The sequence below is a fragment of the Colossoma macropomum genome, unplaced genomic scaffold (assembly GCF_904425465.1).
Source record: "Colossoma macropomum unplaced genomic scaffold, Colossoma_macropomum, whole genome shotgun sequence".
In the NCBI taxonomy this organism is placed as follows: Eukaryota; Metazoa; Chordata; class Actinopteri; order Characiformes; family Serrasalmidae; genus Colossoma; species Colossoma macropomum.
The window spans coordinates 8,644-36,625 of NW_023495622.1; the positions used below are offsets into that span (position 1 = coordinate 8,644).

General features: G+C 37.4%; 1 protein-coding gene and 1 long non-coding RNA gene across 2 annotated transcripts; both read right to left on the minus strand.

Moving 5' to 3' along the window:
- Positions 1-12,858: 12,858 nt before the first annotated feature.
- On the minus strand, positions 12,859-14,962 carry LOC118802609 (beta-1,3-galactosyltransferase 2-like). The gene has a single exon (XM_036563081.1). It carries the CDS (start codon positions 14,919-14,921, stop codon positions 13,902-13,904), a length of 1,020 nt encoding a protein of 339 aa, XP_036418974.1. The 5' UTR covers positions 14,922-14,962; the 3' UTR covers positions 12,859-13,901.
- Positions 14,963-14,996: 34 nt separating this feature from the next.
- On the minus strand, positions 14,997-20,399 carry LOC118802611. Its single transcript, XR_005006764.1, has 3 exons — positions 20,323-20,399; positions 20,044-20,108; positions 14,997-15,084 (listed from the first exon to the last, which is right to left on the minus strand). It is a non-coding gene; the product is annotated as an uncharacterized LOC118802611 (long non-coding RNA).
- Between the last annotated feature and the right edge of the window lie 7,583 nt (positions 20,400-27,982).

Here is a 27,982-nt window from a genome sequence, read left to right on the forward strand (position 1 = left end):
CCACCTTATGCTGCAATAACAGTTTCTCACCAACTTCCGTATTATTGAGTCAGAACAGTGCAAATCTATGGGAGAGAAATGTGACAGGTTAGACTGTTAGTTCAGGGCAGTTTGTATGAGACAGAAGGAAACCCTGCTGCTCTCCCTCAGCCTGTCTGTCATGTTATGTTCCAGGACCTAAACGTGATTCAAGACCAGTGGGAATCTCTGTCAGCATTGCTACGATACGCCTGACAGCAGCACGAGATTTACAAAGTGGCAAACTCCGAGCAGAAAACTCACACAAACTATATACGTTACCAGAAAACTTGTAGAGAGAATTGAAACTCTAATGTTTTTCCGGGTTTCTCAAACACTAGAGGGCCAAAATGAATGGGTTAAGATGGAGCATTTGAGCAAAATCACAGTTTATAAATGCTTAAACATTTTTAATGTAAAAGAATACATTAATTTCCTGAACACTGAACAGCAAAAAAGAGTTTAAATCAGCGCCTCATCTACATCCATGACATTTGTGTGTGCAAACAGCCAATAAGCTGCTCCACTCGCCAACCAATCAGCACTCATTTAGCAGTAATGTTAGCATTCTGCTGCCCAAAACCCATTTGCTGTAGAAAAAAGAAAATATATAGGTAAGTTTTCTTTGCTTTTTTAGTGAAATACGTCCTTAAGTCTAAACTTAAAGGATAGTTTTGGGTGAGTGATTAGAAACTATTTTAACTTTTTTTTTTTTAGCCGTTGAGCTTCATTCACCCCCATTCATTTAGGACTTGCTCACGCACCCTCTGGCATTTTGCCGTCATGTTTATGATATAACGGGGGGAAATAGGAAGTGGCCAGGCTCCTCATAAGTCGGCTCTGACATTACATCAAAGTGTGTATATGTATAATTCAGGGGTTAAACCAGCGGCCCCACCTCAAGTTGTACCGTCCCGGTTTGCTGATTGTACCTCATACAGTGGATAGAGATTAGATAAAGCTAATGTTAGCTGCTTATTCTTTTTTTCCCTGTTCCACCTTAACTGATGTAGCACTTACACTCACTGTTCGGTCGCTAGCGTGTAAATGTGGCTCTACTTAAGGTGCAACGGAAATTCCGATAGAAAGCTAACATCAACACTTTATCTCAGTATAGCATATAAATAATAAATGAGGGAGAAGATAAAAATGCACAGATTTTAGAAGAAGTTATGTTGCATAAAGGCAATGCTGTGTGTGTAGCAGGAGAAAGACAGTTAGAGTTTAAGGTGGGCTGGTCTGTAACATATAACTCTTGGTCTGAGAACAAGTCCCACTCCGGCGCTGAGGTTGTGTATAATAATCATATCGACTTTTAAAACCCAAATGTGGTTGATAGATACCAGTGTTGTGGAAGAAGTAACAACAGAGTAGTAAATAATATTTACCAATTTATTTATAATAATAATACATACTGTAAATAATGTATGTTTAACTGTTGTTTTTCCTAGCCAAAGTCAAATTCTTTAATGATAATAACTCATACTCCATTTGTTCAAAAATACAAAACCGATCAAATTCAGAATTGTGGGTTTTCTTGTCATAATACATGCCCCCCACCCTGGGGGAATTTTAATGTTATATATTTATATAACATCGGAACTCCTCAGTCCAAACGTTGCTCTTTTGGTCAGACGTGTCAGCACAGTCCTGTCTGTCAGTACTACACTGAATACGAAGGGCTCATGTTCGAGGCAGATCACAGCTTACAGAGTGGGCTTGGCTACGTGTTCAGAAGACTTGTCATTCCAAATCAGTTGACCAATAGAGATGGCAGGTGAACGCCCTCTTCTAAGAGCTGCCCCCTGTTGAAAAGTGCCAAAAGTCAGAAGATAAAGAGTGACTTCAGTAGATAAAGAGTGATTTCAGAAGCAACAAATATATCTGCAAAATCAGCAAATAGAAAATAAATTACTAAAAATTAAAGCAAAAACTGGGAAACTGAGTAATACAGTTATATGCAGGGGTGTAAAGAGTACTGAAAACTCAAGTACAAGTACTGTTACTGTAGTGATAATTTACTCAAGTACAAGTGAAGGTATTAGTAAATAAATTACTCAAGTAAGAGTAAATAAGTAGTTCATTAAAAATTGTACTGAGTTACTTTTTCGTATTTCCGCTGTCGCAACCTGAACATATTTCTGAGCTGATTCGGCTACATCACTGGAAATAATCTGTACAGAAAAACACTAAAGCTAAACATGATAATATGTGGGAAAAAGTTCTGAGAGCTGAGACTGATCAAAGTTCGCTCTGCTAGAGCACATCTACACACCAGTCTGTGAGCTGTGTAAGGAACAAGGTTTACATTACACTGCATGCGTTTCATGGTTAGATGATTACATAAGACGTCCTACTTTATCTGTTTCCAGTAAAGTATTTCAGAATCGCTGAATGGCTGTGCAGAGGTTCATACAGATTAATTAACTTTATTTAGGAAAAAAAAACTTTTGTTTATTTAGGAAAAAACTAAATTATGAGTAAGCCGTTTAATTAATGATATACTTTTAGTGAGAGTCCTGCTGCCCATCAGCTCCCTGGACTCTAGCTTACGTTAATAGGTGTGAACGTCTACAGACAGTAAACACATTCACAGCATTCAAACTGTATATTTTCACTGAAATCTGTTCTACCATTAAAATCAGCAGCAACATCAGCAACTTACCCAGATTTTTACTGAAATATATTTCACCAGTAATCATGCTGATCACTTCATACAGAACCAGACATTATTACTGCATTTCATTTTCACATTTTTTAATTTTTCACATTTAAATTTTTTAACGTTTTTAAATGCCACTTTTCCATAATTCAGCTCAGAAACAATGTACTGTTTCTGAGAGATAGGCCTTGAATTTTGGAGAAAAAAAAATCTATACAAATGTGTGTTTGCAAGTGTGTCATTTTGGAATAAAACATTGTATATTCAGCTGTATAATCCACAAAGGTGCTGTGTAATCAGTCTGACTAAATTTGACTGAAATTTACTGTCTACACTGCTAAATATGCTCTCTTGAAACCTGTTTATGAAACACTCCTTGGTATTTGGGGGTTCCCATGTTGGCTGGCTACTCCAGCATTGGCCAACAGCTAATTTACTCACCTTTGAGGTGTTGGTACTAAAGCTTCAATGGCCCCAAAGTGTTTGGTTCAGCATTTCTTTCACTGGAAAGGCTCTTTTCTGGTTTGGTAATGGAGTCTTTCTCACCTTAACTGAGATCTTACACGTCTCCTTAGTGTCACTGGTTTGAGAAATGAGTTACAATTCACTCTTTCCACCAGTCTCTTATGAAATTGGGCAAGTTTTCAGCTTTACAAATATGCTACACCATACTGTATAGTTCTTCAGAGGTATCCTGGGCATAGTTACAGTTGCTAGGCTGTGAAGGAGCAGGAGGGTGAAGTCATTTGCTACAGTGCCACCCTGAGGCAGAGCAGTGCTGCATAGTTAGTTAAGAATATTATAGACAGACGTTCTCCAGTTGTTTAGTAGGATAAATAATGACATTTCCCTGATTTTTTTCAGGGACCCTCCAGAATTTTGAGTTTGAGACACAGGAGATTATTTAGGACCCCCTCTATTTCACTCCTTACTTGAAATTATCTTAAAACTAGTTGATACATCTAATATTTCTCTTTTTAAGATTGTTGTAAGAGTAGTACATGATTATTTAATATATGTCTAGACATTTAGTTTAGTCATTTTATTAAGTGAAATGACCTCACTGTACTCACTACACTCAGATCATTTGGCTTCTTTTAAGAAATAATGCTTGAAAGAAGGAAAATGATCTGCCAGTATAGTGAGATAAGTCGGTACACAGTAAGTAACTCATAATGGATTAGTTTTTAAGTAATTAGTCCAGTGCTGGATCTTTCTGTACTAACATTAACACTAGCGTTATGTAGGTCTGCTGAGACTGTAGCGCTCTGTTCTGACTGAAAAAACAAAGCTAGCTTTGGGAGTGGAGCTTCAAACTCTTTGCTTTCCTCCATATTTTTCTCTGATTTTGCCTCTCAAAACCCAGAAGAACCTCCTCTTCATAATGTAGAATATCACTTAACTGCTTTGTTCATATCAGTCTGTCTGTATGCAGTTGTGTCCTCACATAACAATATGGAATATTGTTTATTATAACCATGACTGGGGGGTCAGGCTGCACTGTCATTACTGAACATAATCACTACAATCACAACTAACAGCTATTTTTAAATGTATATATATTTATAGGTTTTTAACATTAACACATGCAGTATATTAGTTTTGTAATTTCATGGGGGTCTTAGGCTGCCTCCCTGTGCCTAGTACGAAGACCACCCCTGTTTGTACCTCACCCTTACTCAATATCTAGAACCTGTTGGTAATTCAGTGTGAATTAGTTAGAACTTAACATCATGTTACCAAAGATAATTGTCTAGTACTTTGGAGCTCATATTACCTGGTCAATATTATGTCATATATATTAGGTCATCATTAAGTTTTAATACAGTAACTTTAATGTGATTAAAGAGTTTAAACTGTAATGTGTTACAGCAAAAAGTAACCAGATTACTGTAACATGTTATTCATACTGCATTTCCACCTACACTGTTTATTTAACTCTCTTTTTCTTCTGTGTGTAGTTATTTGATGTTTTATAGTATTTATATTTCTGCTTGAACAAACATCGAGAGAGAAATTAAGTGTTTATTGATATTTATTGATGTTTATTTATTGCTGTTTCAAAAAAACAAACACACATTCTTGTTCTGTGATTCCAGAGTTGGAGTCTCACTCTGTCCTTTTCAGAAGTCTTTTCCAGAAGCTCATCTTCTCTGTGCTCTTTTCTCTCGTGTCCTTCGAGGCCTTCGACTGTTCCTTTCTCCTTTTCTCTTCAGCTTTCTTTTGTCTTTTGAGCTCTTTTGCCTTCTTTTTCTGGATCTTCTTCCACTCTTGTCTTTCTTTGTTGCTCATGTTCTCACTCGGGCTTTGGCACACGCGTTTCTGCAGCTCCTGCATCAGCCTGTGTTTCTGCATGACCATGAGAGGAACCGCTGATAGGATCGTATCCTCGCTCTCCTTTATCTCTCTCTCCAGAGCATCTATCGGATCCCTCATCATCTCCCGTTCACGCTCCAGCTTCTCCATCTTCTGCTTCAACACAGCCTTGTATTTGGCATTCACCTCCAGATTTTTGGAGCGGAGCTCATCCGACATCTCACAGATCTTCTCCACCTTCTTCTTTTCTGCTTTCCACTTCTTTCTCACCCGCTCTATCGCTTCATCTCTCGTCAGCAGCTCATCTTGTAGCTGCCGATTCGCCTCTTCGAGCTTCTGGATGCGCTTCTTCATCTGCGCTTTGTCGTCTTCTGGAGGTTCTTTCTCCAGCACTTCAACAGCTCTTCTCATCTTTTCTATCCATTCACGGTTGATTGTTTTTTGCGCTCCTCCTTTCATCTGTCTGTCTTTCTCAGGAATCTCTCCATCCCTCAACCTCTCCACTTTCTCTCTAGACAGTTCCTCCATCTTTCTGGCTTGGGTCATCTGCCAGTCCTTCACCTTCAGGTCAGCTCTCAGCTTCTCCATCTGAGACATCAGGCACATCTCCTTGGCCCTCCACTGGCCTCGTTCCAGCTGTCTTACTCTTTCTACCTGCTCTCTTTCTTTTATTCTGTCCATCCTCTCAGTTACCAACAGCTGGTTCATGTGCTTTAGGTGTTCCTGGAGCCTCTTCCATGCGGCCTGGATTTTGTCATCATCAAGATGAGTGATCTTGTGATTTAAGTGATTTATATCAGTTCTTATGTTCTCCATATAATCCCTCTCCATTTTTTCACGTTTCTAGTCACGACACTGCTCACCCTTCAATATGTTACTGTTCTGCTGCTCTCTGAAGTTTAATAGTGAACAGTTGATCTTCTGCAGGCTTATATATAGAGTTTCTCCAATGATGTCACAAAGGGCCTTTATGACATCACTCCATATAATCCTTAAAGGCTGAAACACAACATTCTGCAGAATCACCAACATTCTAATGTCTGCAGTTTCTAATAGAACATACAGAAAAAACACTGACCAACCAAATGAGCCCTTTAAACAACTATTCTTTTTTGCATTTGTTGTAAATGCAACTCCTAAATGTAGTAAATGCTGTTTGTTAAAGCAGTAAAAAGGCAACTTGCTATTGCAGCTCTTAATGCAAGAAAATACAGCTTATTAATGTAATACAAATGCAACTTGTTAATGATGTGATGATGTAACTCTAAAATCCAGTAAATGCAGCTTCTTAAAGCAATATAAATGCAACTCCTGAATTCAATAAACTGTAGTTAAAGCAATACAAAGGCAGCTTTTTCAGCAATGCAACTGCAACTTCTAACACAATAAATAAAGCTTGTTAACTCAAAACAAATGAAACTCTTTAATGCAGAAACAGATACTGTTTGTGATGCAATTGTTTAGCATATTGTTTAACATATTGTACTAAATTCATGCTATAGGTCTCCACATAATCAGACCCTCCACTAGGAGACCCCCTCAAGACCTCAAGGCCACAATTTGAACCCTGGGCTGCTGTTAGATTTAATGTCATGTCTTGTTCTTTTATGCTAAATAATATTACAGCTGACATCATGTTTCACTCTTGAAGTATAATATGCTTTATCAGTCCACCAAACTAAAAGTCCACTCAGCCTTAAGACTGAGTCTTAACTTACTGAAGTCACCAACGTGTCCTTTGTGTTTGTACATTTTCAGAACAGTATTTCTGCACCTCCAGAAACTTCTACTGTTACCCCTCTGCTTGTGTTCTGGTCAAATTCTAAAAAAATATATTTAATATATCTGAATACAATACAACTTTCACTAATACATTTCACTAGTTTCAGTAGTGATACATTCAAATTTGTCACATTTGTGACCCAAATTCACATTTAAACTCACACTTACAGAGTTAGTTATCATATCACATGTATGTGGTCTGAACAGAAATCAGAGCCAGTCTTACAAAAAGTCTGAAAAGTCTCTTGACGAAAGTAGAGTTAACTCTTCTAAGACTTCAATCACAGAGGGAAACAGTCAGAGCTCTATCAGGAATCTAAACATGCTGTATCTGAGTGCCTCAGCTTCTCCTGCTTGATCTGGATGCTGTGTTGACTGTTGCTCCTCATGGTGAGTGTTGTGTTGTTTATGTTGGGGGTTTATGGTTTTAGATCTGGCTGTAGGTCTGAGATGGTCATTGTAGGTGTAATAACATCATTTAGTCACTGGATGGCAGCAGTGAGCAAATGCTGTTATTACAGAACATCAGTATGTTGTCAGAACTGTGAGAGACACGAGGAGCTCAACTCTGCTGCTCAAACACTCAGAGTGTGAAATGTTAGACACTAAACTCTGTAATATTACATAATAATATTGTAATATTACTACACTGGTGTCAGTCTGTTGTAGAAATGTGGTGTTTAGAAACACGTCTCTCTTTAGATTCTCTGTAAGAGCTCACAGTGATGCTGCTGTGGAGTGAATTACTGAATATGTCCATGTTGAGCACAGAGAGCATAAATGAATCTCATTTTTCTGTAATTTATAATGCAGTTTATCAGTGAAGGAGCTGAAGGTTCAGAGCAGAGCTCAGTGTTAAAGCTGCTCACAGTGGGAGTGTCAGTCTTTCTGGCTCTAACACTCATCACAGCAGCTCTGTGGATGAGCTGTGTGATCAGTGAAGATGTTCAACATGAGCTGCACTGAACTGAGTTTTATCCTCTTTAATTAATGTGCTGCTTGTTTGTTTCTCAGGAGGAGAAACTGCAGCTCAGCTAAAGTCCACAGGAGCTCTGAGGAGAGTGGACAGGTCAGTATGTTAGAGAGGAGAGTCAAATATAATTTCATTCTCATCCTGTTATTTATCTCTCAGTGTTCAGTACACTTCTATGAACTTCATCACACACTGCTGCCCCCCAGTGAGCAAATAAAGACAATCATCTGTACTGATTCTAAAGTAATAGTTCATACTCTGCTTGATTATTATTCAAATTATTTTATATAAAAATAAATCCATTATTGTAGTTTCAGCTCATCTCTTCGTGTTTTATCCCACTAGCAACTAATAACCATCTCAGACCAACAGCCAGATCTAAAAAATGCATTTTTCAGCTCTGTTCTCTTCTTCTACCTGCTGTCACTGCAGTCTTGTAGAAGAGTAGAGGCTGCATAGTGGACTAAACAGAAATAAATAACAATAAAAAAAAACTAAAAACAGAATCTAAAAGCTTCAAAGCTTTAATTTAGAGTGCTTTCACATCACACTATTCAGAGTAATAAGAAATATAAAACAATAATACAAAACCACAATGTGAGCCAAGATAAAAGAAGCTGAAGTATATAAGCAAATACCAATGACCAATTACAATAAAGGTCTAAAAGATTAATAGTGCAAATAGAATCTTAGACATCTAAAAACTATGATTAGTCGACTAGTCGAGGAAACAGCCTGAATACAGAAAATGCTGATAAAAATTGTCAAAATCCCAGTTTACATGTTTATTTAGTCCTTTAGTGTTTCTTTTTATCAATAAAATCATTATTTTTTAATAATAGTCATTATTTGTACACAGAAAACTGTATGATTTTTACACAATAAATATTGTATACAGTTTGTTTACTTGTGTTTTTCAGTGTTGTTGTTCTTCACAGAGTGGTCTAAAGAGTAAAGAGGGAGATAAACAACTGAACAACTAATGTAGATCATCCGTATAGAAATGAAACCAAACAAATGATAATTAACATGTCTATATATGTATATCTAAATAAAGTAAATGCTCTTTACATTAATATTAAAAGATTTGGCTGAAAATTATGCTTTTATAAGAGAACTTTCCTTGTTTTGTCCATTAAAATGTACATGTTATAAATCTGACTTTAATATTTGAATTGAAATAAAGCAGAATTTTAAAGTAGAAGGGAACATGTTTCTATGTTACAGTGAAGCTGTTACTCACTACGCGTCTTCACTGAAATGGATGATCCACAATGCTTGATGTTACAGGAGGTAACTGACACTGAGGCCTTATGTTGGTGCTTTATGGTGGGGCTGCTGTACCCAAGCTTGATTACTGTCTGTATGAATGTATGTAGTTTCTAATGTCTGATCTCTGTTTGTTCCGACACATCGTACAAATAAGACAGACTGAAAACAGATTTCCTCTTTGGAGGACAATAAAGAATCTAATCTAATCTAATCTCTCTAACCATCACTGATAGAGGCCTTGATCTCACCATAAAGCAGGAAAGACTTCTCAGCTCCATCTTGTGGATGAAGAAAACAATTCATTTGGGTTTCCTATTAATTACCATTGAGTTTAGAAAACATCAATAATTAAAAAGTGAATTATTTATACTATGTATGATTTTATCCTCCTGCCCCCAATAATTACATTCATATTTACAGAAAGTAGAAGCAGCAGAACAGTCTTTGTCTCATCTTATGTTCCAGCACAGTCATTAACCAGTGAAGACATTTTTAATCCACTCACCAACATGCAGACAAAAAGAGGAAGACACTGCATTCATTTCCACACACTGACAACTGAATATCATTTAATACACAATACATCATTATTTCAGACAGTTTGTTTACGTTCCTTTTTCAGTGCTGTCGTTCTTCAGAGTGCGGACTCTGATAAAGAGGGAGGTCAAAAGTGCTGTTAGTGATATTTAGATATACATATGAAAAACTGGATTCATAACTGGAATAGTTGTATAAGCTTATATAATATCTGAAATAAGACAGTTATGGCTGATTTTAACATCATCATATCTTAATAAAAGTTCATTTATTTACAAGCAGTATTAACTGTTGCACTATGATGGACGTGCAGACACATCACTGTAACAAAGAACGACAGTCAGTCAGTATCTATGTATGTTTATCTATGATGTAGTGCATCGTTAGCTTTTCTCTGACACAGTGACTGTAGGACTTTTTAAGGTGGAGCTACAAAGGAGCCATAATGACTGTTTTGGGGCAAATAAATACCTTTAAATTCAGATGTCAAGAATTGATTTCACTGTTAAGTAAAAGTCGTGACAAAAGTGATAAACTATGACAAAACTATGAGAATAAATGAAGAATAATGTAAATAAATACATTTATGACTGTCTTACATCATCTCATGTTTTCCATTTATACAGACTGATCAAACGCATTTCCTCTAACATCATATTCAGACTGCTGAGAGGATCAGAGGACTTTATTAATTAAACCATAATTAAAGATATCAGTAAAGGTCTGTTTTTGGATCCAGTTACTCTAAAACCTTTTTTACAACAACATTGCTATTAAAAGTATTTTCATGTCAATATTGTTTTAATCAATCACTTCACCTCAAAAACCCCTCAAAGCAGCATTTGTTTATTTTGGGGAACATTGTTGAAGTGAAAGAGTCTCCAGATCAGCTCTGCATCATTATGTGTGTTGATTTATTGATTATTGATCAGAGCTGTTTACTGAGCTTAAAGATGATGAATTTATCTCAGACTCCAACAGGTTCACTTTCCTGGAGCTGTCCAGAGTGCTGAACTCCATCGCCTCTTACTGGACATGTTGTTCATTTCTTCATTCTTATTTTCTTTCTTTCTTTATTTATACAGTCCAAAAAGAACTTCATTTGTTGGAAATGTAAGTTTAATGCAGCACAACCAGTAATAATGAACTAAACAGCTAAACAGAGGATCATCCAGGATCTTCTGAGACAGTGAAACTCATCTCTGCAGGTGTTGGTCAGATGTCAGTCATCGTCTCCAGCAGGTCCAGAATCTCTGCAGAGCAGAAAAGATCCTCTTCAGATGACGACAGTCATATTCTGACTCTTTAATGACCTCGTAACTCAGAGGATCCAGCGATATTTGAGAGCAAATCCTTATAGGACAAAACGTATCAGCTTTCGTATATTTTTATCATCACAGGACGCAACAGAGGCAATTTTCACAAAGTCCATTCTTTCTTCTCATATAGAAGTTCCTTTTAGACCCAGATTTCTGTATCTGGGCATAAGAGCGTGGCGCTGACTACAGAATGATGACACAACTTCAGCGCTCTAGTAACTTGCCATTATCACTGGAAATTATCTCTATCAACAAAATTGAAGCCAAACATGATATTAAATGATAAAAAAGTTCTGAGAGCTGAGATGATCACAGTCTGCTCTGCTAGTGAACATTCACACATCTTTCTGTGAAAGGAACAAGGTTTACATTAAACTACATCCATTTCATGATTAGATGATTATATGAGGTTTCCTAGTTTATCTGTTTTCAGTGAAGTAGTTTAGAATCCCTGAAAGGCTGAAAGGCTCTGCAGAGTTTGTTACTGTTTAATGAGGTTTTTCTGTTTGGCCTTTAAAAATACAGATTATTTAATTAAGAGTCAAACTTTTTTGTAACTTTTGTGTCTTATTCTTTTATGTAAAGTTTCAAATAAAATAATAAAATCCACAAGCAAAATTTGAAATATTAAAATGTCCAAAATATTTTACAAATACAAATAATGAGAGTTAAATCAAGCTTAACTTTTCAAAGAGATTACTTATTTTCACTCATTCTGATATAGATGTGTTGCTCATTTTAAAGGTTTTTGCTTTAATTTTTTCTGCTTGTTTTTGTCGGTTTTATGATGAAAAACAGCGAAACCCGAACTGTTGGGCAACAAGAGTTACACTGAATATATATTATCGTTGTCATACTGAAAATAAGGTAATTAAATATGGAAACTTTCAAAATAAAACCACAACGATAAAATATGAATGACGGGTTTATTTGCAGAAAAAAATAACAGGCTACTGCTGAAACTCATGAAAGCCATGCTGAAGACCATTAGAACTGTTAGGAATAAAACTTGATGATATTGCTTCCTAATGGGACTTGGAAGACCATTAGAGACCATTAAAAACGAACAAGTGTGAAATGATTTGATTCCTTTACACTGTGATATCAGCCCACCAGGAAAACACAGAATAGCATTAGCAACTACTGAAAACCACCAGGAACCAACAGACACTTTTAATAGATTCTATGACTTTTTTGATCAGGGAGGTACACTAAATGTAACTCTCTCGCCGTGTTACACAAGTATAAACTTGTGTAACATTAATATTTTAAAAGGAATTTGATAAACATTGCTCATAATGTTTATGCCAGGATAAGCTAGTAAAACGCTGCACTCATAGCAGCACTCAGTACAAAGTGTTCTGCCATGCTGAGGGCGGTTCATGCTGAGTGGCTACATGTTCAGAAAACGTGTGACTCCAAATCAGTTGACCAATAGAGAGCGCAGGTGAATGCCCTCTTCTAAGACCCACCCCCTGCTAAAAGGTGCCAAAAGTCAGAAGCAAAAAATATATCATAAAATAGAAATCAGCAAATAGAAACAAGTTAAAGCAAAAACTGACAAAATGAGTAACACATTTATATCTGAATGAGTGAAAATGAGTAGTAATCTTCTTAAAAAGTGAAGTTTGATTCAACTCTCATTGTTTGTATTTGCAACATATTTTAGGCATTTTAATTTTGATTTTAATATTTTGTTTGAAACATTTGGCACAAAATTAACTCCATGATGTAAAGTCTTCTCAGTGTAAGTAAATAAATAAACATGTAAAGCACAAAATAATACCATCATCATTGTCATCTTGATTTTTTTTCAAGAAGCCGTCTGTTTAATGTAGATTAACTGGTGATTATTTTGCAGAGTTTATTGCAGCCCAAATTACCTCCATTTAACACGATCACTCAGATGCTTGTGAAGGTTTGATCAGCGACATCAGTTTTGTGCATTTAGTTCATAAATAATGAACCCAGTGCAGAAATGTGGATATTTCTGATGTTTAATCTGCTTTTCTCTGTTAATAACGTTATTTCTCAGTGGATGCTCAGATGAAAGATACTGCCCTAATGAGGACACAAGTGGCTTACAATTGGCCTCTGCTTGTGAATCATTTAAAAAGTTCTGGATAAAAGAGCCCTTAATTCAAGTCTAATTGATCGGACTGTGAATCTGAAGGAAAGCTGTGAAAATGAAGACTAACGATCATTTTAAGGAAATTAGAAATAAAGTTATAGACATGGTCACTAAATAATATCCAAGTGTTTGGAACCCTTTGAGGACTGTTGGATCAACTCTGAGCAAATGGAAGCTGCATCATACCACCGAGGCACTGCCTAGACAAGGCCGTCCCTCAAAACTCAGCATCAGAACATGAAAAGGACTCGGAGGGATCCCACAGAAAGGCCAACAATCACTCTGAAGGAGCTACAGAGCTCAGTGGCTGAGACTGGAGTGAATGTGCACCAGGAAACGATATCAAGAGCTTTGCATATAACTGGCCTGTATGAGAGGGTGGCTAGAAGGAAAACTAAATTAAACTAAAAAAGAAAAAAATAAATTACAGCACGTCTGGACTCAGCTAACATGTGGGATAAGGTTTTGTGTATGTATGGCCAAAATTCAAAATGCTATGTTTGGTGCAAGCCTAACACTGTTCACTCCTCAACAAACACCATCAGCTGTGAGGAGCATCATGTTGTGGAGAAGCTTTTCTCAGTGGGGACTGGGCATCTTGTTAAAACTGATGGACATACGGATGGTGCAAAATACAGAGAGATACTGCAAGACAACCTGTTTCAGTCTGACATAAAACTAAAGCTTGGGAGAATGTTCTGCAATGGTCAGGTTCAATCAAATTGAGAATCTATGGCACTATCTGAAAACTGCAGTCCTCAAGGACCATCCGACAAACCTGAACAACATGGAGCAAAAAAAATCTCTCCCAAACAGTGTGCAGAGCTGGTGGGAACCTGTTAATGCAGCAGAAGGTGGTTCTATCAAGTACAAGTCTGAAGGGATTGTCCTTCATGTAGGCCTCTTTAGGTCCTGCCAGAATGTGATCAGCTGCTGTGGGGAGTTAAGGATGGTGGTGATCACACTGGCAAACTCTTCTCGTTTATAATTACCACTAAAATAGTCCTTAAACTGGGAGGGATTGGGAGGGTCTGATGGTGAAATTCCTATTCTTTTCAGACAGGCACCCACGTATGCATCCTCTACGTTAAATGGCTTTATTTCTTTTGAAACCTCAACAATCTTCTCTGAAAGATCATTGGAGAAGACATAACCCATCCCCAGCAGGTATGTTGGATAGTAGTCTTCAGCATATAATTCCTTTGGCACGTACCACTTGGAGTTCTTGTCACGGATGACCGGTCTGTTCCACATAACCTCTCCCGTCATGTAGTTTTCTTTAGGAGTATCAGGTCTCAGTAACAAGTTCATCAAGTTCTCCAGATTCAAGAACATGTCAGAGTCTATCTTCATAGCGTAGGATGCCTGTGGGCAGTGTGTGGCCAGCCAGTCCATGATTACCATGGTCTTTATTGTCAAGTTGAGGTACGAGTCCATGAAGTCACTCTGGACCAGGTCATGGTACTGCTGGCTTTCCAGCCTTAGTTCCTCCTGTTGTTTCTCAGCCTCGATCCCAGGCAGACCCAGCGAGAAGATCACCGTGATGGTTTTGTTTTGGACCATGCTTTCATTACCCCATGTGCTCCGGATGGCGTTGCGAGCCTCCAGTTGGTGTGGAGCCACTGGAACCATGAGGACTAGAAATGGGTTCTCTTGTTCACACTTATGGGGCTCGTCTATGATGAAGCGGTAGTTGTGTGGATGCGCTTCATGGTAACGGATGGACGATGTTTCTTTTACTGAAACAGCTGTTATGAACTCCATACTGAGCGTGTCTGTCGCGTTATGTCTGTTCACTGTAGTTACTGCTGTGTGTTTGGCATCAGACGTCTGTTGGTTGACATCGGTTTTGTTGTCTCTTTTGAGGGAGTTCATATTTATTAGTGTGTGATTTTTGGCTGTTTGGAACATGGTTAACTTGCTGAAATTGCTGAACCACACTGTGGACGATATAGAGCGGATGCCAAACACATACATAGTGACAGACACAATGAAGGATATCGACAGCAATAATATGAAGCATCTCTGAAAATGGAACCTGCTGAGGCTGAAGGCGGCCATTTTCTGGGCTGGACTAAAAGAAAAAAGAAAGAGAGAATTAATCATAATGAAGCACAATTTTTCTTGAAGTAAAACCTCCTTTTATTTGGATACTGTTTTTATTTGCTGACTCTAAACACAAATACAGAAATTTAGAACCTAATATGGGCAAACTGTCCACCTTTCTAATAGTCTAGCGCACTGTGCCAGAGGGGTTGTCCTCCAGGTAGGCAGCACCATGCAGCTGGGGTCATAGACAGACTTTTGTTAGTAGTGAAAAAAGCCCCATTTATTACTGCAGTTCTATCTATTAACAACATTTGCGACCAGAGATTTTTCAAAAAAGACCTTGCTGACCACATCATCCTCATATGGATTTTAGATAGTGTTTGTCTGAACAACTATTCCAGATCAAAACGCTGCATGTCTGTTACAATAACAATGGGCCTCATTCACCAACTGTTCCTAAGAAGAAATTTCTTCTTAAAACCCACTTGAACAGTTTTTATGAAGATTCTGACATTCACCAGTGTTTTCCTTTTTGGGATTTGTTCTTAGGTAAGAACAGAATATACATACACTCAAGGGGCTAAGGTGCGAACAGTTCTGTGGTTTAAGAACACATCATGAATCTGACAAAGACTTTTTCTTTTCTCAAGGACAAATTTAAGAAAAAACTTAAGAAGATATTGGTGAATGAGGCTCATTGTGTGTTGGAGCTTAATTATACCGGCCCTAATTTTGCAGAGAAGAACTCAATTTCTGAAACATTCCTATCATCATCTAGCTCGTCATCTTCTTTATACATATGTGTTTATACATACCTCTTAGACCTGTGCAAAACCAACCAAAGGAAAATCTGTTTTCTGTGAGTAATTATTTTGTCAACTCTCCCCCCAGTTCTGATAAATCACGCATCCTCTTCAACATCTTATGCCTCGCTGGTAAAGCCTTAGACTGGGCTACCGCTGTTTGGTCATGTGTTCAATCTGGTACCTACAAGTTCTCATTGAAGGAGTTCAATTCTGTGTTTGACCGTCCTCATGAGAGATGCTCACGGGGAAAACTACTTCCTATTTTTTGCCAGGCTAGTCACTGTTTCAGATTATACTCTTGAAATCTGTACATTGGCCGCTGGCAGCGGATGGAATGAACATATACTAGTTACCTTTCATAACGATTTAAATTCTAATATACTTGCTGAAACAGCCTGGTCAATGTCCATGAGGCCAATCAAGTTCCATTAGGTACCCCACAAGTCTGCCTCATAGTTCCAGAGATCCAAATGATGTGACCCAAAGAACTCACGGTAATCATGAGTCTTCTGAAGCCATGCAATGTGACGTGCGCCGCCTTTCCAAAGAAGAAAAGCTTTGCCGGTTACAAAAGGGTCAGTGCTTGTACTGCGGTGCAGCTGGTCACGTTCTATAAGACTGCTGGATCCGCCCACGCAGACCTCAGCTGCCAACCTCGGGAGAGCTTTTACCACAACGGGGTTGGTTTCAAAGTCATTTAAATTACCAGTAACTTTATTCTGCCTAAGTTCCTCTTTTGTGTTTCCAGCTTTCTTTTCATTTCTTGGACAGAGAACTGTTATCTTGGTCTCCCTTTTGTTTAGAACATTGTTTACAACTCCCCAATATAGCAATGCAGTCACGATCCATTGAAAGTCCAGACACTTCCATGCCAGTCAACATTGCCCCAGAATACGCTGACTTAATCAAAATCTTTAGTAATAAAAAAGGCTACAACCTTTCCTCCACACCACGACTATGACTGTGCTACTGATTTAGTTGAGGGTGCTACTCCTCCCAGGTCTAGAATTTATCCTCTTACTTAGGCAGAAGAGTTGACCATGAAGGAATATGTTAAAGAGGCTCTTCAACAAGAGTTTATCCATCCCCCCACTCCTTCAGTTAGCGCTGTTTTGTCAAAAAGAAGGATGGTGGGTTAAGACCTTCTCTATTGTGGTTTGAATTCCATTATGAAACCATACCTATATTCTCTACCATTAGTCTCAGTATCCTTGGAACAACTGCAAGGCGCTTTTGTGTTCACTAAATTGGACCTCAGGAGCACCTATAATCTAGTTAGGATCAAGCAGGGGGATGACCGGAAAACAGCATTTTTCCACACTAGCGGGCACTATGAGTGCTGTCATGCCATTTGGTTGGCTTTCATGTCTGCCCCAGTCTTGAAACATCCTGATCCCACTCAGCCCTTTGTAGTTGAGGTCAGTGCTTCTGATGTGGGTGTTGATGCAGTGCTTAGGTTATCAACCTCCTCTCATGCTGTGGACAGCTACTCTATCAGGGGTTCCATCCATTGATGACTGGATGACGAGAAGTAAGCAGGTGTGGGAGGAGACACACCAACGTATTGAAAATGTCCTTCACAGACAGAAACGTCGTGCTGACAGACGTAGGGGTGACATGCCTGTCTTTCTCCCCGGGGAACAGGTATGGCTCTCGACCAGGGATTTCAGCTTTGCTGAGGGAAGTAGGAAATTACAACAAGTATATTGATCCATTCAAAGTCAGCAGAAGAATTAACCAGGTTACTTATAAACTTGAGTTGCCCACAATGCATCTGGTTCTGATGTCAGTCACAAACCTGCCATCAACCAATCATGGACAATTACACAGATCCTCCTCTCCTGAATTCTAATCAGTCACCTGTTCTTATTAGTTCTGTTTGTATATATACTGGTTCATTTTGTTCACTCATTGTGAAGTATTGCCAATTGCCCTGTCTATTGCTTACTAAGCATTCTTTCTGTTTTGTCTATGGTGTTTTTTTACCCTTTTTTGGCCCTCATTTACCCTGTTGGATTTTCCTGTGTACTTTGATGGTTTTGGTGTTTGTTTCTTGGGCTGCTGACCCTCGCTTGTTTGTGGACTCAGAACTCCTGATGTACCTGATTGTTGCTCTCTGGTTCTGGCCTGGATTACTGACTACCCCCTTGCTTTGCCCTATTATCAATAAAGCTCACTTATTTTACTATTTTACTTCTTTTACTGGTTCGTCTGCTTAACGTGACAGTTGTCAGCTTACATATATTTTCATAAATTGTTAGTGTCTGTGATCTGAATTGTAATGATGGGTTAATCTATTGCTTATTACTCAGTAAAAAAAAATAATAATACAAGGCAGCCATGTTTTTTATTAGGGATGCATCGATACAGATACTGGTATCAAGTATCTGTCCGATATTGTGCTCATTTGCTCGTACTCAAAAATTCACTGATTCTGATACCAGCTAATGCCGTGTGATGTAAACCAAGTATACATGAACAAACACAGTGAATGAGGCTCTGATAACAGAGAAGTGTTACTGACTCCATGACAGTCAGACAAAAAGTTGTTGGTCACTTTAAACATTCTGCTTTAGCAGATTCCCGCCGGACATACAGTGTGTGATTTTAGTGCATTTTTCCCCAAAACGGGTGGAGATGTTTGGCTAGCAAAACAGCGATGTAAGGATGATGCAGTCAGCATGATACTGGACAGCCATGTCAAATATGCCTGATATTGTTTGTGGACTTTAGCCATGATTGGTCAAAAATCAAATTAGCACATGTAGTCAGCCAGGATTAAACCTTTTCTATTACTGATCTGTTACAGAGACAGACAAAAATGAAAGAACAGAGTGTGAAAATATTATGTTCAAAAGATAAAGAAATAGTTCTAACGTTCAGAAATAATGCAAATATGATGTTAATATTTCTTCAATTTCATATAAATGTTGCATTTTTCAGTAAAGCTACATGAACCTTGCTCGAAAATACTGGCATAATCGTGACATTTCATATGCTGTCATGAGCTGTTATGAGCTGTTGTCAAGGCAGAGAGGTCAGAACTTATGCTTGGTGAGAAAACACCATGGTGAGCAACACAGTGCAATGCAATTGAGTAGCTTGAGGAGGAGATGGCGTGCTGAGCAGGCCCCGAGCAAGTGACAGTGGAGCAACCATAGACGTGCATACCTAGATGCCACGTTGCCTGTTGTTCTCTATCTGAGGTGATACATCTGCACGTCCGCCATGTTGGAGCGGTCAAGATCCACAAATTCACTTGTATTGTGAGGTGATGAGTCTCAGGATTAAACCTGCCACAACTTCCTTATTACTCAACCGATTCAAACATTCAAAAATTCAAACAAGAAGCTGCCAAATAAGAAGCTGTAACTTCAGGTTTGTGTAAGAAGGTTCTAACGTTAATCCATTATGAATATCTACACGGATTAAGGAATGCTATAACTTACCGCTCTTTACCATCTTTGTAAATAAATAACTACTACATAAAGTTAAGATCCCCTGAATAGACTTTTAAATGAAATAAGCAAAGTATAAAAACAGAGGAGAGCAATCACATCAACAGGTTCTCTGTGCATCGCCAACCACACGACTACATCTACACATAAACAATACGCATCACACAATCATGAGTGTGGATCGCTGTGTTCCCTCCGTTATATAATCCTGTCCCACTTTCTGAGTTCACTTTTCTTGAAATAGTATAATTTGGACAGTATCTCTCTTGAACTGCTGCTCTATAATGGTACTGAATGCAGTCCAGCAGTGATGCTGACCGCCCCAAAATGGCGCGCCGTTGATGTACCTGGCTGGACCCAACGTGGCATCTAGGTATGTATGTCTTTTGGAACGACTGGTATGCTGATGGTGCAGTAGGTGGGGACACTACGCCAATGTTAGAAACCTGAGCCAGCTTGGAAACAAATACCAGCCATAATGCCAGGCAACCACTTGCAGCTGTGTGGAGTACAGTTCCCACATGTTCTCACTATTAAAGTGTAGTAAATGCTTCAAAGGTGAGGGTGCCTGGGAGCCGTACTCCACACAGCTGCTAGTGCTCACCTGGCATTGTGGCCTTTTCATTAAATAGTCTTATCTAAGTTTGTTAATAAAGAATAATATAGCAGGATAATTCCTGTTATAGTCACAGCTGCTCATCAGAAGCAGAATAATCCTACCTGAAATACACAGCAGGGTGATGAGTGATAACATCCCACATTCAGAGCTCATGATCCCACTTTTACTGTGAAATAAAGACACAGAATGAAGTCTTTGTGTAGTTCAACACATTAATGTAACAATCTAAACATCAGATACTCCATTTGCTTCTTACTGTGGGAACGGAAACTCTACTTTGTGGCTTTAACATTTTCACCATGTCCACTGTTATACTCTGATAGTGGAGCTCACAGTTACAGTAATATATTAATAGATCAGAGAAAATCTTTACTACTTACATTCTCCAGTAAAGACCTTTCACAGCTGTGTAACTTCATGGACAGTGCAGAGTGTGAGAACAGAGTGTGTGTGAGGGGTGGGATGAGTAAATGTTGTGTTTAAGATGGGGGTTTTATCAACACTGTTTTCCTTCCTTTTTTTCTGCAGTCAGTCAAAATCAACAATCATCCTGACAGCACTTTATATCTGTCATTTATTTATTTACTGTTTTAACAGTTACCCATTTTAGTCTGAACATGCAGACAGATATACAGATTAAATACACTAATGCAGTAGTGATAATAAACTCATATGTAGTTTAAAATCTTCCACATAAACCACATGATCCCAATTTGCCAAAACAGGAACACTCACAGTAGTGGGAGGAGCTTTATGGTCCATCATCAAACTGTGGGGTCTGAGTTTGATGCAAAGAGCCTTCAGCCACACACACACACACACACACACACACACACACACACACACGCACAAAATGGGCATCTTGTTATGTTAGAGAACTCCAGTAGAGATTCACTCATTCAGAATGTGTTAGTTATATAAAGATATAAGATTGTGTTTGATGTTCATTTCAGTCTGTGTGGCTGTAAAGTACAGTAGTGAATTAAGTGAAACTTAAAGGTAAAAATTTAAAGAATTGTACAAGAGAATTATATTCAATTCAAAATGTATTTTTAGGCATTTGCATAAAGCAGCTTAAACTCCTTAGGAGCAAGAGGAAGAAATGCTGAGAGGAACAGAGACTCGAAAGAGGAACTGATCCTCCTCTGGTCGACACTGGATAGCAAAACAACAAGAGTGACATGAATAAAAATAAAGATTTTACAATGAATATAGAATAAAAAAAGGAATGAGTCATTTAGTCTTTTAGATCAACCAATGATAACCGATGACAACGACTGTTTGAAGCCTATCAGGGTAACAGATGAGAAATAGAGCGCTGTGAAAAAGTATTTGTCCCTTTGTCACATTTAAGTGTTTCAGATCATCCAACTAATGTTAATGTAAGACAAAGACAACAGTGAACACAAAATGCAGCTTTTAAATGATCATTACATTTATTGAAGACAAAGATTTATTCAAAACCTATATCACCCATGTGAAAAAGTAATTACCCCCCTAAACCTAATAACTGGATGTGCCACCCTTGTCAGTAACAGCTGCAATCAAACATCTGTGATAACTTGCAAGGAGTCTTTTACATCACTATGAAGGGTTTCTGGCCCACTTTTCTTTGCAGATTTAAAAAAAAATCTGCTGCATTGCAGGGGTTTTCGAGCATGAACTGCCCATTTTAGGTCTTGCCACAGCATCTCAATGGGATTCAAGTCAAGACTCTGACTCGGCCACTCCAAAACCTTAATTTGTTTCTCTCGAGCTGTTCAGAGGTGGACTTGCTTGCATGTTTTGATTCATTGTCTTACTGCATAACCGAACTGTGTTTGGTTCACAAACTGACAGGCAGACATTCTCCTTCAGGATTTTCTGATAGAGAGCAGAATTCATGGTTTCATTTTATGACCAGAAAATTGAACCCAACAGTCAACTGAATTTGGTTACCTGGTTGATTTAGTAGCTAAGGGGCAATTATTATTTCACATAGGGCCAGGTAGGGCTGAACAACATGTTTCCTTCAATAAATGAAATCATCATTTAAAAACAGCTTTTTTTTGTTTATTTGGGTTTTCTTTGTCTGATATTAAAAGCACGTTGATGATCTGAAACTTTAAAGTGTGACAAATAGGCAAAAATAGAAGATCTTGGGAATAATCTGTTATTATTATTATTATTATTATTATTACTAGTAGTAGTGTTATTATTATTATTATTATTATTATTATTATTATTATTATATCTGGATTTAAGGTGCAAGAGCAAACACAGCAAGATTTTTTTTTATGATATCAGCAATAAATTTGATGCAAAAGTGTAATAATGTATTTAGATATTTCCGCACATATTGGCCCTGATGGCTTCACATAGCCAAAGATCATCATTTCTGTTCTGAACAGGCTACTGGAGAGAGAAACTAACAAGGCTTTGACTGAGAGTGAGCAGTAAAGAGGATATTTTCAGATAATCTGCTTCTGTTTCTGATGAAATCTCATCTTCCTGTTTCACCATCACTGCTGCTTTATGAAACATCTATCAGAACAGAAATCAGTTCAGTTCTGCTTCACTCTGCTCTCTTATTAGATGTTAAAAAGCATGAAGAGGCCTAAATCTTAAATACCAGTTACTACAGTTTACCTCATAAGTGAGACTGTCTGCCTGTGAATCACTGCTATTACAGGTTCTGTGTACATTTATCAAGAACTGAAGAACAAAAACACGACTGTTCAGATAAAAACATAAAGACTAAAAGACTCATCTCAGGAGTTCAGGGTGTGTAATTAAGTATGAAAGTAGAATTATTGTCTCTAAATAACATCTTTCTCTGATTTTACTGCTGAATATTCCAGGCTGAATCATTATTGGGTCTTGATATGATATTGTAGTGACCTGCTTTGCATATGATGATCAGACAAACTCCAGCTCAACTCTCACAGTAAGAGACCTGATTGAGACTCAGGAGAAAATGAGAAATATCTCATATATTAAAGATAATGAAATAAAACTATGAAAAGCTCTTCAGGAAGTTTCTCTGTGTAATTTGGTGGATGATGTTTCTTGTACTGGAATGTTCAGTGTGGTGTTTTATCAGCACAGCTGATCTGCACTGTTAGCCCCCCAAAGCCCCCTCTGATTCAGTGTCTCTCTTCACACCAGCTCTGTGTGTGTGCTCAGTGAGCTTCTGTGAGCTTCAGCACACAAACTGCTGCCACCCAGTGACTAAATGATGTTATTACACCTACAGTAATTTTAAACACTTTAATGTTGTACATTTGGCTCATTGGAGAAAACATTGCCCATCCGGTATCAGACTTGGCTGAGGGGCTGGAGCTGAAAAAAAAATCTAAATGTGAAAAAGCATCCACACACTCATATCTGTGCAATAAATAAATAAATAAAAATGTAAAAATTGCACAGATTTTTGATTGAGTGAGTTAAAAGCCAGGTCTATAAGGTTTTCTTATTAACATTTATAAGAAGTGAGTTTTAATTGTTTCTTTTAATGATAAACTCACCCAGGATTATTTGTATTTCTATATGAAAAATTAAGATAAAATCTGTATAGAAAGATTATTTATGTATATCTAAATATCACTAACAGCACTTTTTACCTCCCTCTTTATCCGCACTCTAAAGAACGACAGCACTGAAAAAGGAAAGTAAACAAACTGCCTGAAATAATGATGTATTGTGTATTAAATGATATTCAGTTGTCAGTGTGTGGAAATGAATGCAGTGTCTTCCTCTTTTTGTCTGCATGTTGGTGAGTGGATTAAAAATTTCTCCACTGGTTAATGGCTGTGCTGGAACATAAGATGAGATAAACACTGTTTTGATATAGAGTTTCTACTTCATATTAAAATAAATGTAATTACTAAGTGAAAAAAGGTATTAATCAGTGGTGGACAAAGTACACAAACCATGTACTTGAGTTAAAGTAGAGATACCCAAGGTAAAATATTACTCCAGTAAAAGTAGAAGTCCCTCCCTTTAGACCTCCACTTGAGTGAAAGTACAAAAGTATTTGCCTTCAAATGTACTTAATTGTAACTCTAAGATTAATTATGACTCTAATGTCCTATTACTGTTTTGTAACAAGACTCTTGCTACATTAACTCATTTTAAGTGAAAATACTCCAGTGTCACTTTTGGTAAACCAGTCTTTTAATAGAATGTCATTAATTAGTCTGACACTGATGTCTATTAAAATTATCATAAGCACAAAACACTGAAGACAAACAGTTTCCATTAGGTAGAACTGAGTGGCTCTGAAATAACTTTTTACAAACAAGCAAAGTTTCTGTTTAAGATTTATTTGCAACTTAATTTAAATAAAAATTAGTTTAAATCTAAACAAGTTCAATAAAAACCTGCTTTAAACACAGGATCACAAATGAGTTTTCCTTTACTATATTGCATCTGTAGGTCTCTGTTCATAAACATAAACTAGCAAAAACAAATTTACTATAAAATGAAATAGTGTTTGTATAAATTCAGAAAAAAGACACATCAGTCACAACTGCATATGTGTACATATTTCTTTATCGTGGTCTGTTTACACAAAGTTAGGTTAGAGTCAGGAGTTTCTTCCATCCTTTTTGTTGGCATTGGCATCCCAAACTTTTTAAGCTGCTGCACTGACGTTGAACCGTGTGCTTGTACTGGGTCGGTATGTCCAACAGGTCAAAACAAGCTCAAAACTAAGTGTGTGCTGTGCCCTGATTGGTGTTTTTGCTTCACGCTTCTTTTGTTTTGACATGTTACGTTTTTATACACACATAAGCCAAAAAGAACGACAGATTTCTCATAATGTAGTGGAGTAAAAAGTAAGATATTTGACTTTGAAATGTAGTGGAGTGAAAGTAAAAAGTCACCCAAAATGGAAATACTTCAGTAAAGTACAGATACACGAAAAAACTACTTAAGTACAGTAACGAATTAAATTTACTTAGTTACTGTCCACCTCTGGTATTAATACACTGAGGCCAAAGGAATAATATGGGTTTCACTGCACTCACAGCTCTTTCAGTGCGATTTTGGAGATCATCCAGTGTTGTGGAACCAATGACGAACACTCTGAGCTGTTGAAGATTCTCTGCCAACGAAAATCATGCTGCATAGTTATGAGGGATTCACTGTTATTGAAGTGGAGAACGCAAAACGCTTTCTGCTCAGGGGTCTCCATCTCCTTGCAGACTGAAGGGAGCCATCTTCCAGTGACAGTCAGAAACTCTATGACCCCCTCTTTCAATTGGTATATGATTAGTTGCAATACGTAATATTTTAATACTTTACACAACAAAACTCTTCAAAAATCACAGTAGAATCATAACACGACTCAAATATCATGATAATATGATATTGTGGGGCTCTAGTAATTCTCACTGCTATTAATATGTTTGTTAATATATAATTATATATATTGACCAAAATAAAGAACAGTATCTGGTAAAGAATGTTAGATGACTGACAGAGCTAACTTAGAGACTGGAATTTAGCTAATTATCTGCTAATTAAACTAATATCTAATGACTATCTGCTAATAAAACAGTGTGATGGGTAAATCAATCTGTTTGTTTGTCTAAAAAGCACTAACAGACCCTCTCAGCACAGATTTCTCTTTTTATCCTTCTCTTTCTACCTGCATTCGTCTGTGTGATGGAGCAGCACTGCAGTTAACAGTGAGACCTGCGGAGGGACACTTTGATGACTGTCCACACGGACTGGTTAGCTTTATTAGCACTATTAGCTAAAGCTAATCTCACTGCATCAGTTTTAGTGCAGTGACTATGAGAGAATATTGTGTTGTTAAAGTGATTTGACATGTTGTTACTTTATCATGTTCTGTTTCATTTCTATACAGATAAACATTATCTGTTCAGTTGTTTATCTCCCTCTTTACTCTTTAGTCCACACTGTGAAGAACAACAACACAAAAGAGGAGCCCATCCTCCTCTGGTCGACACCGGATCTCCAGATTTGATTACTGGATCTCATTAAGGATTCATGTTCTAAATAACTATCAGTCGTCTACAGCTTCTCCAGCATTATAGAGTCATTTACTGCTCTGTCCATCATTTAGACACACAGACACAAAATTCACAATATGAATTAGTATAAAATTATATTTCAAATGTATTTTTACAGCTACAAAGAATTTGCAACAAATGTGGTTCTTATATAAACAAGGACACACAGTGTCATTAATGCAAAGCATCACTCTTATAAAGAGCAGCAAGGAGACTATAGATCCAATGTGAGACCTGGAAAAACACAGAAAGAGTGATGAGACACTGCAAATGGAAATATCTTCAAAATACACTTTACAAATATCCAGATCTTCTGTTACAAAATATAAAACCCAAAAACAGAAAGTAAATTGAAATGAACTTTACCCTTCCTCACCTCACGACACAAAAATGCACAAGAACTTATCATGTTCCTGATTATTTGAATAGACTGTCTATAGATGTTGAAATTGTTAAACTATCTGGTGAAACGCAGTAGATTTATAACAGTGTTGGGATTAGAATGAGGATGTAGTTGCTAATTAGTTGAATGTCTGTAAAGGCAATGTAAGCATCTACAAAGTATAAGCAGTGGGCTGTCCACATAATGTGTTACCTCTTAATAATAATAACAGTAATAATCATAACAATAACGAAAATAAAAAGTAAAAAAAATCCACGCTCTTCACTGTCATGACCTCTGAGGATGTTTATGAACGGACTCTCCACTGATGTCCACTTCAATGAGAGGAGTGAAGCTTCTCAGCGTTGGTGAGCTGAAACTCTCTCAGAGCAGGACAGCGGAGTGTCTCCCACAGGCGCTGCTTCAACATCTGAAACTTATACAACAAACAGACATAAACAAAAAAGTGGCTTCCAACATAAATAACTAAAGGAGACTAATTGTAATAGAGCTCAATGTGGTCAATTAGACCATTCTGATTAGACAACTGTTTTAATGAACTTAAATATAAAACTGAAAACATTTTAAAAAATAATACTCAGTTCCAAGTATTATTAACAACATACCTATGTTTAAAAACACTGATTTAGGTTTCTTCTCTGGTAGTGATGTAAACTTAGAGTCTCCACAGTGAGACCCAGAAACAGATTCATTTATTCAGACTCAGCAAAAGAATCTTTAAAGGCTTTTATACATCAAGTATGATTAATCTTTGCAGTTTATTCAGAGTGTATAAATGTATTAAATTGTGTTTTAACTGCTGAAGCTTTGAACACTAAATGAAATGATTTCTGTTTGTTTATTTGGGTTCAACCATCTTCATATTAGAGTCTATATGGTTTATTCTACTGAACTGGTTCAATGTCAGAGTTGAAAACACATTTCTGACTTTTAACTGACCTGGAATTCAGACTAAAATGTTTAGTCTCTGAGTGACCCCAACAAATGTTTATGTTTTGGTGGTGACAGTTTTAGCTGATTCTGAGCATAACTCAAAAACGCCAGCCATTACATGACCAGCAAACATAGCTTTGAACAGTTGTGCACATAAAATCACAATATTTTTCACTGAAACACAAAAACGTTTTCTTTATTGCAGAACTGTGTTTCAGTAATGGCAGTTCTTATGGTTACAAACAGATTTTCAGATTTATGAAACATTTAATTCAAAACAATGGGATCTAATTGCTCATGTGGCCATGAAGGGACAGGGATGCAGCCTCACTTCCTGCTCTAAAATGCAGGGGTGTGGCTAAAATAAGTCTCTGCCTATGAACTATAGACTAAAACTCTGACATGAACATGAAAGAAATCAATAAGTAAAGTTCTTTATTGAAAAATTAAACCCAGCATAAATCTAAACCTTTCAACGTCACTTTAAAAGAAATCAGTTGTCTGTATTCTAATGCTGAGGGGTTCTGCTCCAGCTTCAACATATGAAGAGTTGGGATGAGAATGGGTCACAACTGATGGTAATTCAGGTGAGAAGATTTTGGCAGTTCAAATAAAAACTGAACTGATTTTTTCTCATTGAGCCTCGAGTTCCTGTGAATCTGAGTTTAATAGAAATAATGTTGC

Coding starts and splice junctions, on each gene's coding strand:
- LOC118802609 (XM_036563081.1), bottom strand. CDS start 14,921: ATGTTCCAAACAGCCAAAAATCACACACTAATAAATATGAACTCCCTC.